This window comes from Electrophorus electricus, chromosome 17 (genome assembly GCF_041902795.1).
Source record: "Electrophorus electricus isolate QZ-2024a chromosome 17, ASM4190279v1, whole genome shotgun sequence".
In the NCBI taxonomy this organism is placed as follows: domain Eukaryota; kingdom Metazoa; phylum Chordata; class Actinopteri; order Gymnotiformes; family Gymnotidae; genus Electrophorus; species Electrophorus electricus.
In genome coordinates this window covers 17,077,446-17,095,757 of record NC_137513.1, presented here as the reverse complement: position 1 = coordinate 17,095,757, position 18,312 = coordinate 17,077,446, and the positions used below count along the sequence as shown (strand labels likewise).

General features: G+C 40.8%; 1 protein-coding gene across 2 annotated transcripts; it reads right to left on the bottom strand.

The window, feature by feature from the left end:
- Positions 1-5,231: 5,231 nt before the first annotated feature.
- On the bottom strand, positions 5,232-17,673 carry spsb4b (splA/ryanodine receptor domain and SOCS box containing 4b). 2 transcript variants are annotated; one of them, XM_027026660.3, is made up of 5 exons: positions 17,351-17,673; positions 10,737-10,808; positions 10,365-10,385; positions 8,282-9,137; positions 5,232-6,439 (listed from the first exon to the last, which is right to left on the bottom strand). In XM_027026660.3, exons 4-5 carry the CDS (start codon positions 8,997-8,999, stop codon positions 6,312-6,314), a joined length of 846 nt encoding a protein of 281 aa, XP_026882461.2. In that variant the 5' UTR covers positions 9,000-9,137; positions 10,365-10,385; positions 10,737-10,808; positions 17,351-17,673; the 3' UTR covers positions 5,232-6,311. The 2 variants fall into 2 exon arrangements, with proteins under 2 accessions (XP_026882461.2, XP_026882465.2); XM_027026664.3 differs by lacking the exon at positions 17,351-17,673 and adding an exon at positions 11,004-17,329.
- Positions 17,674-18,312: the final 639 nt, after the last annotated feature.

Sequence of the window (18,312 nt, the reverse complement as noted above, 5' to 3'; positions counted from 1 at the left end):
TTTCCTGCTTCTGTTCCTTTTTTCCATATCTAGGCCTATAAGTAGTACACGCTTGGAAGTATGAAATATAATCTTAACTGTTTATTATGAGAAGCGTCAGAGAAAGCTCGCTGTTGCTTCATTTGGTAAGATGGCGCCATCTAGCGGCATGGTTTCTTTGCGACACTAGTCGATTAGGAATACCGTGATTTGGATGATTTAGATCATAGAAAAAAAAGGTTTAACGTCAGCAAATTACAAAAACATTTTTAAATGCACTAAACATTTTCATTCAGTAAAAAATGTTTTGCAAAAAGTAGCGTAGACTGCACAGAAACCTTAAGCAGTCTATATGTTTTTGCTGTCAAATAATGGACTAATATTTTATTCAGTGTAACCTTTAAGAAAACAAAACTTACCGATAAGGCTTCTGTCATGTGAATCATTCGAGCTCCCAGTCTTTTTAGTGGAAAGATAAACATATTCATTGCTCCTTGTCTAGATTCCAACAAACTACACGGGGCTTTCCAACAGGGCCCGAGAACCGTTCCCCTTATGTTCAAAATTGCCTTTACTTCTCTTATGTGGGTCCTGTAGTTTTATATGTGCAAAAATAATGTTCAAATTTAACCTATTTTTGCCTCTTACGTTTTCCTTTCTTTTGACCTAATTAACAATGAATCACAAAGGACAGAAGCCTTTTTTCCTCCAAGAAAAAAAGTCCTTGGACATGAGAGACAAGTAGAAGGGATGCACAACAATGAAGCCAAAGCATGAAGTACCAAGCGGATCAAACGATGTATTTTAGGGCAATTAAAGATGGTCTAGGATATCCAGATCCCCATTGGTTAGCAGAAACTCTAGACGTTACCATTCTTCCAATCCTAAGTAAGCATGTAAATTCAGTTTAAATATATTTGTCTAGCAACGCGTTTCGTCACAAAGCAGCTTTACAAGAAGGTGAACCCACCCTCCTCTGGTCAGCACCAGATGGCATAATAATAGCACACAGTGAATAAAGTGGCTTGCCTTAAAAATGACTGACAAATATTTGTCAAAGGTACTCAGATTATTCAGTGAGAAGAGCGTCCAGAGTCTGCACAGGAAAGAGCTAAGCACAGCCTATCAGGACAGCTGATGGCAATGGTGAGGGGCTCTTCAGTAAACTCTCCATGGCACACAGGAAGAGTTTTTGATCTCGATCTCTTAAGGAGAGCAGGTGGAACGGGCATGTTAACCAGACCGCGGTGCCTGTTGCATGGCCCCTTGGTTCCCCTAGGCTTCCCAGCTGTGACGGTTCCCCTTGGGGGAATCCCACTGGACCGGCCACGGAGCTAAGTCAAAGAGCCGGCCAGGCTCCCGTAGGCTAGACAGGATCGACCTTACATTCAGCACCTGCTGCCTGCATAAACAAACATCTCCACCGATGAGGTGGCTAAAGTAAAAACACTAGGCTGTGTAAGAAGGAACTATTAGTGATGTGAAGTTCGATTCAGTTGTTTTTTTTAACTCATTCTTTTGAACCGCCTGTTGCAAAGAATCGATCGTTCAGTTCGATCGCCGTTTTCACTCCGTTTGAATTATTCCATATATAATACCTGTTGTGTACGTGCGTAAGCATATATAACAGTATGTTAGATATAGACTACTTTGATTTACAGTTTGTAGGGATGTGTTTAATCATATTCTAAAGCCAAGTTTTTGGTATTCTACAGCCCAAAAGTAAACACCAGATGCTAAAAGTAGCTACACAAATAATTGATTTGTGCAGAGATTCAAAAATTATACAATACGCAAAAGACATTCAGAGCCACAAAGCAAAACAAAAGACCTGAAAAAAACGTGTTTCACCAAACACATACTTAAAAACATGCACAGTTTCAAATAAAATAAAATAATATGAATTATCAAAATAGAACAAATATACTGCAAAAGCAAATGAGAATCAGATCAAACTTAATTTTTCAGAAAGATTACAATCCAGAATTTCATTTGTTTCTATTTGCTGATTTTGCTAATACAAAATTTTGATTCTGCAATCTTTCTTTTGCTTCTGACTTAGGCCACATGTTTTACAGAGTGGGGGTTTGATCTTAGAAGAAGATTTTAAATCTCTAGTGGTCAACTGATTTTGGAGAACAAGTTTCTCTACAACTTAGACACGACCACCCACTACGAAGGCTGGGGGACATAGAAAGCCTTCATGTTAAATATCTATAGAACACTAAGGTCGGGTCATCTAGGCCTCATGCTAATATTAGGAACTTATGATCACGAGGGTTCTTCTCGATGGGGAAAAATGGTGCTTTCAAAAATCCTCCCAAATGTCACTGGATCCTTTGAGTTGCAAAATGGTTAAAAGGTCAAAATAAAATTTTGCATAATAGCTTTTACTACATACCAAAAGCTCTAGCTAACTCAATTAATTAATTAATATATTTTTTTTTTAAGTGAAAAAAATCTAAAATGATATCACAGCTTGCTAGCCTTGTTACTTCAGTACACAGAAGTGTTAGCTTATTTGTAGGAAAATAAATGTGTTAACAACCTAATAGTTCAAATAACTGTGATATTAGGAAGAAAATGTTGATGGGATAAAACACATTTGATTTGGAACATTTTTGCTCACCACAGGGTGCAACAAAGCTGATTTTTGAAAACATATTTTTCACACTGACAAAAAACATTTATGCCCCATGTACCTTATATGAAAAAAAAAACAGTGTAGCCTTAAAAGTAATAAATGATATAATTGAATCTTTAGACAAGAAGCTACACTGTACAGCACTTTTTTATTGACTTATCTAAAGTCTTTGATACTGTTGATCAGGAAATACCGAGGCAAACACTCATCAGTGTAGGATTGGCAAAACAAACTACTTGTTGGTTCAAAAATGACTTATCAAGAAGATCTCAGATTGTGCAGGTAGAAAGTATGACATCCAGATAAATACCTCAGCACAAGTATTTAAGGCTGATATTTGATGATTCCCTCTTTTTTAAGCCCCAGCAAATGGGGAAAAAAAGTACATTTAAATTGGGTTTTTACTTTAGAAACAAGTCTTGTATTTCATTTGAGGCTAGAAAGAGACTTGTTGCTACTGTCTTTATATCTGTGCTACTGTGGTGATGTCATATTTATGAATGCTTCTTTGCTATGCCTACATTCATTAGACACCATGGAGCACTGAGGTTTATTACAAACTGTAAACCCTTACTCACCATTACTCTTTGTATGCTCAGGTTGGGTGGTCAGCATTGTCCACTCAAGAGCTAAAACACTAAAACATACGAAAACTAAAACTAGCTAAGACATATTTTTTATTATCTATAAGGCTATTCTTGGGCTGCTTCCATGTTATTTACACATCTACATCCTTCAGAATATAAGAAAAGGTCGCTGTCTTCGCTCTCATAAGTTTCTCCTGCTCTCTGGCCCAAAAGTCTGTACTGACCTGGGGAAAGGGGCAGTTAAGTACCTACCTCCTGGAATCAGTTATAAAATTGCCTGAAACTCTGGGAGCTGGTCTCCATGAAAGAGTTTAAGACAATTCTTAACGATTTGGAGGCAGGTACATCAGGCTATATGTAATTTCATTGATTTTTAATGCTTCTGTTTGTCTTGAATGTTGATAATGGTGTTGACTTATTGACAATATTTCATGCATCTCTTATGAATATTTAACTTATTTTATTTTTTATTGTTTGTCTTCAATCCACCTGTCTTGGCCAGGATGTTCTTGTAAAAGAGATTTTGTCTCTTTTACAAGAGAGCATGGTGCTGACATCAGGATGAGGACATGACTATCACTGACCTATAATCCTGTTCACCATTATAGTTCAGTTGACTTTAGTGGTCCATGGGTCAACTGATATTGACATGTGATGTGCTCTATAACTAGAAAACAACATTCGATTTGGAAAAACAGTTTTGCAAATACGGCTGAGAGAATATGGGTGAATATGTAATTGTTAACCTTCAAACTGCATATAGTGGTCATTTGTGATAAAATGGCCAATAAGTAACTATGGATCTAATAAAATAGACACACTATATGTTCATATGTTTCTTAGACAGTAGGTGCTTCTGAAAAAATGGCCAGTGATTTTAATTGTGCTTTAAGGTAATGTTAAGACACGCAACATTTAGAGTAGAAAATAGAATTTCAAGCTTCTCAAATGCCTAACTGAATCTATATTTATAGTTTATCCAGGCACACAAACATGCTAGATAAGCACCTATACTGAACTAGCTACAGGGTATCTAAATACAGTTAATGCTACATAACCAGAATTCATTTAAAAGAAACTAAAGCAACTATAAGCAAATATGAAAACGGAAGACTGACAAAGAGTATAGTCTTTTTGAAATTTGAGTCAATTTTAATTATTTTTAATATACTTCTAACTTGCTATTATTTACATTTTTGCTTTTGAATTACAAACATTTTTGCTCAACATTAATTCCACACTCAGAACAATCAAAGCACAGAAGAAACTGAGATGCAGGATATGGACCAAACATAAGCGAATCTAAATTAGATTTTATGATGTTGGGCCGAGTAGTAGTTTGTTTTACAGTCTTATGCTAAATTGACAGGCTGTTAGAAATACAGTAGAATCCTTAAATGCCTTTAGCTAGGTGCTACAGAATATTCGATTACAGAGGGACTTCAGAACCAGTCTACCGTATGATTAAAATAGGGATAGTATGGGGGGGGGGGGGCGATTCGATTACGAGTGCGACATGACTAGATACTAAAGAAATATCCTGATCTGCTGCGCAAAATCGCTGAAAGCTATTAAAATAGTAAACCAAAAAATTATACAGGATGTTTATATGTACAAATTAACTTTGTGAACTTGACCAAAGGGCCACCATCTTTTGATCAACTCATCTAAAGCACTCGGTCAGTTTTTACTCGCCACGCCATCGGTTGAGGTAAGCCATTTCAGCCGACGGGCCTGTGCGCCGTTACACACGGAGGGGATGCGTAGTTGCAGGACACCAGAGCTGCCTTGAGTCAGTCTAACCTCAGAACATGGACAAAGTAGGTACGGTCTCCTTTTTTTAATACTTACGTTTTGAGGGAGAACTGTAACAAATACGTGTATTTGAAAAATTCAACAGAAACGCTGTTCGTTAAACGCGTTCACAGCGTGGCGGTCAAATCTCAAGCGTCGTTACGCCTGTTACTTCTACACTGTAAGGTACTATTGTTTACACGAAATGTATTAAAAAAAAGAAGAAGTCCAGCAACAGGTTTTAATTCTGACTGTAAATTCAATAACAGGCATGTACGTTTCACTGAGGCTGAACTGCAATTGCTCTTACTCAACTCAAAAGGTACTCAAAGTGCAGCACTTGTTTTTAAAAATAAAATGGCCATGTTACAGGAACAAAAGTACTTGTAATGTTACTTTACACCCCTGGTGACAAACTACTTCAAGGAAAATGCCGCATTTTTATGAATAAAACTGAGCAAAAGGAAAAAAGAGATGTTATAACTGCTTCCATTAAGAAGATGGCCAAAATCATAAATTCCACATTACCTAACCGTACCATCTTTTTTCCTCCCCATTTCATGTGCCAAAACCCTCAATTCAACTTTTTTTTCCCCCCAAAACTGGATAAAGAGTAAAATGCATAATGTACAATTACAGCACAACCAACACTAGGAAATATTCTAGTCTACTGCATGAAAGCAAAAGAAACATATTGCAGCACGTACGAGCTGGATGATGGGAGAAAATAGTAGACATTTTTGGTTTGTGTGCGTTTTATTCACATTGAAAAGCTCAGGACAGAACACAGTTGTGTCTGCCTTCCCTGGACTCCCGGGTGGAACAGTGCTTCCTGTGCCAAGCATTGAAGACAGGTACAGGTTAAGTCTTTAAAATACATTATCTGCAAAAACAAGCAAACGTCATCCAGGGTTTTAAAAAAAGGTTTTCAAAAATTAAAGGACACTTTACTGGTGCATTTTACATAGGACTGAATCATAATTAAATACATTTAGTGTTGTGTAAAAAATGACCAGGCTACAGAAAACTATTATTTTTGTGGAAGACGCATTCCTTTCTCTGCATCACACACTCTCACAGGCTGAGTGTCCATATCACCCACGTCAGAATCGTAAGCTACCATCTGCTGTGCTCTTTGGGGGAGACTAAATACCACCACGCGAGCATGCAGAGCGGCTCTCTCCGGTCAGACAGTCCGGTTTCCTGGCGATCCGCTCCCTGCGGAGGGGGTCTGGACGCGGTGGAGCGCTGATGTGTTTCTGAGGTCGCTGGTGCTGTAGGTAGTTTTTGGGTGGGGTGCGAGCCCATCACTGGTACTGCAGGTAGTTTTTGAGGGTCGGTGGGAGGGGCAGAGACTGGATGTGGTGGATGCGATGGCGGCCCAGAGCCTGCCGGGCTGCCCTCCGGCACAGCTCCATCAGCGGGAGGGGCTCGGCTGCAGGGAACAGCACACGCCTGTTACATGACAGCCACAGAGATAGCACAAATATACAGCACCAATAGCATTACAGTACAGGCAAACATATTACACAAACATGGGAAAAAAAAGTAAATGGTTCCACGAACTACGGTCATTTTTACCACCAATCTATTTCATTTATTGCTACATACCATATATTTCTCAACCATCCTCTCAGACTACAGACCATCAATGATAAAGACAGTATCATACCAAAATGTCTCAATTCAGCAGAAAAAAGAATTTAGTGTTCAGGTTTTGAGATATTGGAGCTTCTGAAATATTTTTCCATAAGAAGATCTGAACTTTTGTCCCTTACCCAAATTATATTTTTTTTGGCAAAACTGGGTTTTTGAAACTTGCTGAGATAAGATTGTTGGCTCTTAACAGAACTGAACAGGCCTAGATCCCAAGTTAGAGCCTAGGGACTCACCAGTCATTCTTGCTACCTGATTTCAGTGGCTTCAGAAATTACCAGGATGCATGAATGTCCTGCTCTAACAAAGTAGTAATAGCACAAACTGCAGTCTAAGGGCATTTTCACATTTGTGCTATATACTTGATATATACTTGATTCTGGGCTCATTTGAGGGAATTATGCTCCTTATTGCTGCTTTGCTTTCACACAAGAACTCCATCCGAGCCGTGGATCAATTGCACAATTCCATACGTCACTTTACTTCACGCAGGCTTGCAAAGTGATAGGAAGAAGCTTCATCCGTTTGGTTTTTATTATTTTGCTTGGATACAAACACTCAGGCAGCAAGGAACAGCACTTTTGGGATACATGGAATTTCACAGTGCAAGAGTACCTTCAAACAAGGAGCCCTCTTGTATGAGACGATTTTTGTTGCATTGTACGTACACCGATTTTTTTTCCATGTAAAATATACTCTACAGTGCTCTGCAAACATTTAATTACCTGAGAAAAATGGACTTAAAAAGATTATCTGGATAGTAAGTGTTTATTTAGTCAGAAAACACACAAAACTTAAAAAAAAAAAAAAAAAAAAAAAAAAAAAAAGGATAAGCCCAAGCAGTCACATTACAAAATGAACCAATCACACACACGGAGTCGGGAGTGGACTGCTTTCACACTTGCTGTGGACTGCACTCAAGCCCCAGACCACGAATTTCAGAAGGACTAGAGATCAATGCCCTGAAGAGCTCCTGGGCTGGAAAACTGCTTTCACACTTGACAAGATGTTTCGAAGATGTGAAGCAAGCGGACCTGGTTCTGGGAAACATTTGTAGTGTGAAAACACCCTTACACATCCAAGTTTGCAGGATCAGAAACCTATGTAGTCATTTCTCCACTGCAGTGCTGGCTGGAAACAGCTACTGCCGTGTTGTGTGGCCATGGCATTGCCTTGCCTCATCCAGGTTCTCTGATGAGAGTGGGGGTATGCCATATCTCATCAGCTCAAAACCTTCAACAGCTTTGACGGGAATTATTTCACAGTACCTGACCCTGGACATTTCTGGCTGCAGTATGTCACCACGAGCCAATCAGATATCAAGTACTGACGAGAGGATGGCTGTAGTGACATTTTTAGCACTGATCCAGGGATTTGATGGTCCTAGTAAGTTATCTGTAAGCTATGATCACTTATGGTCACAATAAATGTGCTTTATAATGTACACGGTTGGGTAGTATATTATTCACTTGGTGCCTCTAGGAAACCAAGCACCAGAAACCAATTTCTTCCTGAAAGTTACTTTACCAGAAGTCAGTGGAAGTGAGGTTAAATACAAGAGGTAGTCTAAAACATGAAGGATACATAAACCTCTTTGTGCTGGTGTCCGCAGAATACTCACGATCGAGCCCATTGACATAGGTCATGGTGACTTCACAGTGACCCCAGACGGCGCTGACGATCGGATACAGCTTCAAGCCCTTGAGTCCGCGGAAGGCCACACCCAGGAATTGCCCATCGGCGCAGAAGCCCAGCGTGCCTTCATCCATGTCCAGCACCACCAGCACCTCCTCAGGCACGGCGAACGTGCCGTCATCCTCGTCGTCTTCACGACATGGGTACGATGGTACTGGACCACTCAGGCTCTTCCGGTCATGGTAGAGCTTCCCGCGGCCCAAGTCCCAGCCCCACGAGTGGGTGTCGCTGCCAACAAGGGCAGTGTAGCCGACGGCATGCAACGGAGCCGACGCAGTGGCCACGCCCACCACTGCGTGTGTGCCCCGCTGGCGCACGGGCCATCGTACAGTCCAGGCGTGCAGGCCGCGGGTGAAGCCCATGTGCCCGCGCACGCAGTCTGTGCTCTGTGCCACCGGGTGCCGGTGGAAGGTGAGCCGGTCTTCGTCCTTGATGAAGAGGTTGAGCGAGCGGTCGTCCGGGTTCCAGGCATGCCGTAGCTGTGCGGCAGCGTCCGCTGGTGGCATGTCCAGCAGCAGCTCAAGGCGGAGCGACAGTGGGTGGCCACGCCCACCGAGAGCCACGCAGGCTGGCCGCGGTGCCAGCTCCGCCCCCCCAGCCCGCTCCTCCGCCGACTTCGCCGCAGCCGAGACCCTCTGGCCCATCACTGCCCTGACACGGGCATCGCCAGCCAACCGCTGCTGAAGGTTACCTCATGGGCGGGGCCAGAGGGAAAGGGAAGGCCAATCACAAATGATAGCTGTGGGACATGGAGTGGTGAAGGAAGACAGCAGTAAGGTGCCCTGCATGGAGAAGAGGACTTGTGTTAAGGATTTACGCAATAAAAAGTCTCACACTCACTTGCTCAATAACCTTTTTTTTTTTTTTATTGATAATAAAATTGCATTCCCGTCAAATATCAAGATCACTTAGAACAGAGTGCACTGTTTCTTATTCCTGACAAGCTCCAGCGTGCATTCATATACACGCACATGTGCACACCCTAAACAGGCAATCATTAATATCTCATACTTGAGTAGTTTAAAAAAACACAAAATAAAGGAACAGGAATAATAAAGGAACTAAAACAAAATAATAAAGAAACAGCCACCATCCAGTCCTACGCCTGAAAAATGTGTTCCTCAAAGACTGAAATCCATGTATTTAATCGGCCTCCTATGACAACCTTTGTCCAAGAAAACAAAAACTCAGATTGCCCACAAATCTATTCAGCTGACCAAATTTTCCATAAAACTCTTTTGAAACTAATCTGACTCATCAGCCCAGCTGCTCCTGTTGCAAAACACAGTCTAGCACAGCACATAAATTTCAGGAGCTAAAATATCCAGGATTATGCAACTCCGAAACAAACATTATTCTTCTGCCTAGAGTACTAGAGTGTAAACATCAACATTAGTATTACTTTGCCAAACACATCTTAATGCAGGTAAGGGGGGGGGGGAGGATGAGGCCACATCCTGAAGGTGTCAGCACCTAATACACAGAGACCTGCTGTGGTACAAGTGGAAAATGTAGCCTAGGTGCAAAACTGGGAGAGATGTGGGGAATGGAAGGGCAGGAAAAGGACACACACACACACAAAGAGACATAGGGGAATATCCAATTCTGCTTTAAAATTCTCACTCATTTAAAACACGTATTAAAATAAATTAAACTTTCAGTTGCATACTTGGGTAACAGACAGTAATTTTGGTTTTAGTACCAGATCAAGACAGCAAACCTCAGACATGAGTACACACTGAAACATTTGGATTGGAACCTTTGTCTAGGACGAATCAAAGCAAGAAAGGATGCGAGGCCAGACCAAACACACACAAAATCGGCATCTTCATGGGTGAGTGGTGACCTTGCATTAGCCACAATGATACTATACACCAGATACTCTTAAGTAAGCAAGAAAAGAAGCCCCCCCCACCCCCCCCCCCCACCACACACACACACACACACACACACACACACACACACACACACACACACACACACACACAAGGTACAGACGGTTCTCTTACCCTCCATGTGTTGCCTCTACCCTGAAAGCAAAAAGGAGAAAAAAAACCACAAATAAATCAAATGGAGAGAGCGAAGTGAAAGCTGTTTAGAAGATGAAAAGCCTGGTGTACTCTTCCTCCCTCATTTTCCTCCTCCCTACAGGAGCGCCGAGGAAGCATGAAGGAGGGGGGAAGAGAAATATATACACAGGCCACATGCACACACCTCCCTTTTGCTCCAGTCCTCACTCACCAACTCCTTTTCACACTCCCTCATACACTCCCACCACCCTACTTTGTGAATGCCCATGCCTTCATATTTCCTAGGTTTTCTTTTCTCAGCCCGTCTGTGTGCCGAACATTTGAAGTGGAAGAAGGGAGGAAGAACCTCACCTAACAGATCATAGGACAGCAAGGTCAACACTCCAGTAGAGGGTGGGAAAGTTCCAGGAAGGCCTCAGTTTCCTGTGGAGGAGAACAAACGTGGGAAAGACTGAGTGAATTGAGGAGTGCGCCTATAACTTGAAAATTTGGACACAGCAAATATAAAATATAGATAAATAAATCAATCAATAAAATGCACAATAAAGAAAAAAGAGGACTACAAACAAACTTTTATTTTTTATTGTTTCTCCACACACTACCTGAGCTATACTCAACTGATGCAGTGCTTACAACCATCGTCCTGCCTTGCCTCAACACCACTCCCCACCTCCTGTTCTGCTCACACCTCCCATCTGTTTAACATACACACACGCGCTCGTGCACTCACGCAGAAACAAAAACTACATACAGCCTGTTGTTACAGCCTGACAACACGCACTCCATCTGGTACACTGGCGTGTGCATCTGCATTATTCATATGAGCGTGTATGCATGTCTCTACACCACAGTCTTGTGTCTTACATAAAGCTGGACACTTCCAATAGCCCAGGGCCTCATAAAGCAATTTAAAAGCATGATTTAATCATAATGCTATATTTTGCTTTCGGCAAAGGCCAACCAAAAGGCCAACTCCTACACTAACAATGAACTAAACATTGAGCCCATCAACCCCGATAAGACAATGGAAATAAGCATGCCAAACCTACCAGATATATTTACACAGGGTCAAAGACATAAGTTTTTCAAAATATCAAAAAAATAAAACTATTACAATTCTCTGAGAATGTTGGTGTGTGTGTGTGTGTGTGTGTGTGTGTGTGTGTGTGTGTGTGTGTGCAGGGGTGGGGGTGCAATGCACAACTGACGCCAAACTCAATTCACAAACTCAAATCACCCCTCGTTGTGCAAAAAACAAATGTCTCACCATGAGTACAGCAGAAGATAAAGGTACTAGCTGGATATGTGCATACGACCAATGGACCACTAAACATGTGCATAAATCAGATGAACAATGAAGCCAATTCCAAGTTGATCAGGTTAGTTACAACAGCATTATAACAGGGTTAAAAGAAAGATTTGTTATGAAACCTTTACTTATTTACAACAAAAATAAGTGAATGAATGTTGAGATTGTACACTTATTTTTATGAATAATAACCTTAACTAAATGCTAGCTTATTTGTGCTTATTTATATGTGAATAACACTTTAAAAATACAAAGATTTGTTAAGGAAAGTAGAAATTTGCCCATCCAGGCAAGTTCTGAATAAAGTCATCTTTGAACCCCGATAAGCTTTTTGCATTTTTTCGGATAACTTAATTTTATGCCCATTTTTCATAATCAGAATGAAATATATATCTATGCTTAGACTGGCAGAAATGTAACTACCTAGAAATTATTTATTTTGAATACCATATATTTGAGTCACAGGTACAACTCAAAACATTTTACCTACTTACTCTGAGTGGGCAGTGGTAGCTCAGTGGTTAAAGTACTTGACTTGCAATCAGAGGTTGCCACTGCTGAGCCCCTGAGCAAGACCCTTAACCCTCAATTGCTCAAGTTGTTCTCAGTCATAATTTTAAGTCGCTTTGGATAAAGGCGTCAGCTAAATGCCATAAATGTAATGTATAAAAAAGAAAATATTTTTGCTTCATCCTTTGAGGTTGTTTTCATCTCCGACTCAACAAACCCGGTTTTTAAAAATACTAGTGTTAGTGTATAGCAATACTTTGTTTCCTTGAATGATAACACTATGACCCTAAAATATTGATTAAATATTATTTGTTCAATAACAATAATGAATTATTGTTAGCAGTAGTGAGAGCAGAAATAGCATTTTCTTTTAGCCATTTGTTAAGTTGTAAAACTATGGGGAAAAACAGGATAAGATGCTTAAAATGTTTAGCAGGCTATACAATAACAACAACATTAAAAGTTAAACCCACTCCTTGTCACCCACTCCTTCAGTGCAACTACATAATGCAAGATCATGGTACACACGAAACGGCTACAAAAAATGTCCATCCAACTTCCAATTCAAACTTTTACAGTCTGGATTTTTCATAAAGTAGCCCAAATGTGACACAGCTATGAACTAACAATTCATAACCCATTTTTTATTCACAATTGTGCATATCTGTAATATCATATTAACCAATATAATCCATCAGTTACACCTTAACTGTAGTACAATAAAACGTTAACTACAGTGCAGTACATTGTACTAGAACTTAAGCGTTATCCATGCAGCTTTTGTATCTTGTTGTATCCTATTCTGCTGCTGATGGTAGTATGAAACCATGAAGATGCTTGCTCCTCTTCTGGCTAGTCTTTCCTCCCTAGCAACTGGATCCATGTGAGCCTTTTGTCTGTGCTATGCAACACTCCTTATTAGACAGTGACATCTACAGCATAATGAGCCTTGAAATACCTTCAAATTCCATAAAATAGTTTAAAAATAATAAGATTCGGGATTCCTACAAGAGAATGTGATTTACATGATTACATGTTGTAAACCAATGAAAACATGGAATAAAGCTGTCATTCAGTGGGCGAAACTGTGCTATAACAAGAAACTTCTCATGTTTTAGAACAAACGTGTGATGCTGAAGGATGGATTTCAGACAAACACATTTAACAGGCAGTTTCTTGGCCACCTATATAAAGTAATAACCTCAACCTATAAAACATATCCTTTTCATATTTAATATACTTTAAAAAATATATATCACTAAAAAAAGTTTACCGGTGTTGTACTGAAGGACATGCATTATTGTTACAAAGGTTACTAAGCGGGAGAAAAGTGAAATCAAATATTTCAGAGAGATTTACTTGACTCATCACTTAGATACAGGGTCTTCAGTGGGTCTTCTTTGTTACATGATTACCATCATGCAACATGCTTTTAAATGGCTTCTGAGTGTTGTTATACTGAATGACACTAATGAAGTGCAACAGTATGGAGAAGTTATACCAAGTTTTTAAATGATTTTAGACAGTATTTTGCCAATTATTCTATATACTATTGCACAATAACACTAACACTATTGTGCCATGGGTGCTCATTTATATTTTCAGGATGCATTTCTACATTTTAAAAACTCAACAACTACCTTATTTAATAGTTTAACAAAACTTTTGGGTAAGAATTGAGTGATTTAATATTGTATTTATACATATTTATGTTTTTATGATAAATGACCTTTGGTCATCAAAATTACACGTTGCATCTTTCACCCATAGATTCTCACTATTACCATTAGATTAATTATGCAAAACAGACAGAAATGGGTGAAGCAAGCCAGCTGTTATAAAACCACCATAAGTCAAGCTATCAGAGCCCAGCTGGAAGAGGGGAAAAGAAGCAGCAAAGCTACATTACCAGCATGAAGCATGACTTCCCAGAATCACTGCCCATACCCTGCAGCATCCAGAACACAAATAACGCCTCAGCTGAAGGTCGGCCGAGGCTTAGAAACGGCACCTTCTCAGGTGAGCAGCATTGCGCCTGCTCCGCGGACCCACGCTGATGGGGTAAAGGTGGAGGCTGAAGGAGAACCTGTGTGCCTGGCACCGGGCACCTCAATTATTCATAGCTGGGCGGCAGGGCTAATGGGAGCCGGCGAAACTGATACTGGGGTCCTGCAGGCTACTGGGCGTCCGCACTCTTGAGACCATGGGAGGTGTTCGCTCCCATACAGGTCCGTAGTGGGGCGAACAAAAAACTACGACTCCACCACACTCATTAACTCTGTGGCAGCTCAGCCTGACATACTGCGGAAGGGTAACAATGAGGCTATTTGCTCCTCAAATGACAAGAGGGCAAAAAGCTGTGGGTAACTGCTGAAGGTACTTGACTAGTAATCAGAAGATTGCCAGTTCAAGCACCACCTGCTGGGACCCTGACCAAGGCCCTTAACCCTCAATTGCTCAAATTGTGTTCAGTCAGAATTGTAAGTCACTTCGGATAAAAGCATCATAAGTGAATAAGTAAATAAGACTGTTACAAATGGTTCTCTCTAAAGACCAAACCCATATACCCATGCAGCCTAATCAATGTATTTCTTGTCAACATGAAAATTAAAAATGAGTCACATCAATTGAATGAGCACTGCAGTGAAGCACTGGATTACTCAAAATTGATAAGTCGATCTGAAAGAGTTAAGATGTCAACTATGAAGGTGACTACCTGTCTATTATGAAGAAAGGTTTGGCATTAAATTACCAGTAAGAGTTCAGTATTAAGTCAGAGGCAGCTAAAGGGGCGGCTGAGCACAAGCTTGCGTGACCCCAGCCCAGGGTGCAGCTCTTTGCAAGCAAGAGACACACCATAAAAGCAAGCATGAGAGAAGAAAGGGAAGGGGTGAAGGAAGAGAAGTAGTACAGTATAGGGTCCAAAAGACCCACTTCCTGATTCCCTCCCTCAGACTGGGTCTCCTCCACTGCCTGACATGCCCTTTGAAGAATATACTTGTGGTGCAGAAACTGTTCCAGATCTCGGGGTTGCACCCAGTCAGTGCTCATTTCTGACCTGCTCCGGCACTCACACCTGAGGCAGGTGATCAGGAGCTGTAAAATGCTAATGACCTGGTTCAGAAATAGTCCAGACTAGAGCACCTGCGGGACAGACACACAACGAGACATTAAGGAGGTCTATGTAGCAGTGGACAATTTGATTGTATGTTATTATTCTTTCAATATGCTTTTTTTCCTTGTTTATTGTAAACACTTTTAGAACAGCTGCAAGATTCTTAAAAAAGATTTTGAACAGTTATATAAAGTCTAATCAAGCACCACCACCAGTGTTCCACTGGCATATTAAAACTGTGCAGAGACAGACACACTACCAACCACCACCAATCACTTGCCTGTGACCAAATACAATCTCAGATCCACATTGCAAGACCAAACACGACACAAACACTTCCACTAATTCCATCTGGCAAGCTGGGAACAGCAGATAGCAAATGAGTCCAAGGCAGCAAACGAAATGTGAAAACAGAACTCATGTCACACTCAGCAGTGACATGATGCATCATTATCAAAAGGAATTATTCCATGATGCAGATAGTTCCAGTACTTCTAGACCTGCTAAAAAAAGTGTTAGTTTTTCACTGGGTTTATAAAATGTGACACTCCGGTTTTGCCGGTGCATTGAATCATGGTTGTTCCAACTTGCTAGCAAACTGAAGAAATAGCAAATATCAATCACTCTGAATAATCCACTCAGTCGTTACCACACAGAATCACCTAGGCCTAAACAATGACACAGTCACATGAAGGCTGATTTCTTTTTAAGAGGGAAGCAAGTCATGTAATTAGATAAAGCCAGAGATTACACTAAATTCAAACTGGAAACCCTTACCTTGCAACGCATATGGTCAAATCCCATGGCAGTCAAGAATGTGCCCCCTACCTACCAACACAACCTCTCAGGCTTTACTTTCATAGCATTGGGCAGAACAAGATATCCCTGCACCAAATAACTAGCATGTGCAAATTCTTCAGCAGGAGAGTTGGGAATGAGTTTATAGATCACTAGCAGGAGTGACTGGACACAGAGGTATCAGTATATACAAAAGCGAAAAAAAAATAATTTCATGTAAAGATATTTGTGAAAATGTATGTCAATGTATTTATAAAGTAGCATGTGCAGCTGCGAGGGAAATGCAATCGGGACGCACAGCACTAATTCCACTAATTGGAATTAGCCTGAAGCCTCTGAGTAATGGGGAAGCAGATTTGAAAAGCCAGAGTTGTTTAGTTGTTTAATACCTCAAAGTATTCAGACATGAATATATATATGGTATTGTAGCTATATATAACAATATTAGACATATAACACTAACTGCAGTGAGGTGAAGTTAATAAGTTAGTTCACTGATTAGTTTAGCATCCATGGCGAGCTACACAAATTAACATGTTCACATACACATCTTCAGTAACCCAATGCATCTTAAAAACAACTGTAACGTGACCCCACCACACCTCACATGGCGAGCTCGTGCCCTCGATGAACTTTGTACACAGTGTTAGTAATACACCCCCCGGTAAGGAAATTCCGTCTGAAATCTTTCAACCACACAGTGAACTTGATTAATGGGGCTGATAACGGGCCAAAGTAATTGCATTGTGCAGATAACCTCACCTGGAAACGTAAAATGCACCCATTAAAACATTTTAAAAAGAACAACCAATACCGTTAGCTTATGTTAAACCTGACTATTCATCTCTTCATTTCTACATTACAGACTCAAGCTGCAACCGGGGCAGTGCAATACAAAATCGTTTTAACAATGGCAGAATACCTACAAACAGTAATGTTTGCTTTGTGAGTCAAAAACAAACAAAAGACAATATTAGTCCGACTACTTTCGTCGTCAGCGGATGCTAGCTATTTCGACCGTGCTTCCGAGCGTCTCTAAAACCAAAACAAATGAACTGACATATAACGAAAGTTAGCTTGCCAGCGACTTCTAGTACATTTACAACAGCAGAGAACAAAAAGGGCATCGAAAGCCTACACGACAGCGACGGTTATTCCACAAAATAATCTCCTTTATAGCTAGTCAAGCTAGCTGTACGCAAACACAAACAAACCAGCCACGTTGTAGCATACCTACGCCGCGATAAACCGCTTCCGAAGGTAGACGCCTCAGGGATTCCAACTTTTCTTCGGTAAAAAAAACAAAACAAAAAAAAAAGCGTTCGCTGACTTGTCAACTTAATAAATACCCGAATTAAAAGAGCGTGGCTGTTAACTGTCGGTGGAGTCGTTTGAAATTGTTGACGCAAGCGTCCGCGGAGAAGCAGCAAACGGACGGCTTTGTTCCGCGAGGTATTCGGTGGATGTCACGCGTCCACGCGCCACTGACACGCGCTGATTGGCCACGTCGCGCGAAGGCGGACATACGCACCAAAGAGAGCAGAACCGGGGCGCGCAGGCCTCGGCGCTCGCGTTCCCTCTTACCAGTGCGCAAAACAGCACACGTTACTGGTTACGTTACTGCTGACACCTTTAGACCTGGTTAGTCTTATGATTTTTTTAAAATGCAGTATGGACATAACATAGTAATTATGACTTACGGTTTAGAAATCTGTCGGTTTTTAATCTGTTTGTCTATCTATTGTTTGGTGGATATGGGTAGCTAGGAAATAATTGGTAAAGGGGTTCTTGACACAAAAAAGTTTGAAACTTGCGTTGTAAGATAACAAAACGAAATAAAAACCGGTAAATGAAGTCTCTGTCTAAAGCGCCCCGGTAGGCGGCCGTTAGGTGGCAACAACACTCAACACAGGCAGTGATTGATTTCCACTCACCTTTTATTGTTCCCACAAGGGACTACACGACTGCTGCCACCTGGTGGCTATATTGTGACATGTCGTTAAAGGTGTCCGCTTATGTTTATTTTCGGCGTTCATAATTTTATATTTGGGATCTACTTGACTATATTTACATGCTTCAATGTTCTAGAAACATGCTATTTTTATCTTACTGTACTGTGTCTTTTTGCCCTCTTTGAAATGTTCTGTTAGAGCTCCTGCCTCCTGATGAACACAGTGTGCTCTAATTGGTCAACC

Excerpts from the sequence above, each read along its gene's own strand:
- spsb4b (XM_027026660.3), bottom strand. The coding sequence starts at position 8,999 with ATGGGCCAGAGGGTCTCGGCTGCGGCGAAGTCGGCGGAGGAGCGGGCT. Across the intron at positions 6,440-8,281 it reads CTATGTCAATGGGCTCGATC|CCGAGCCCCTCCCGCTGATG; the intron begins GTGAGTATTCTG and ends TGTTCCCTGCAG.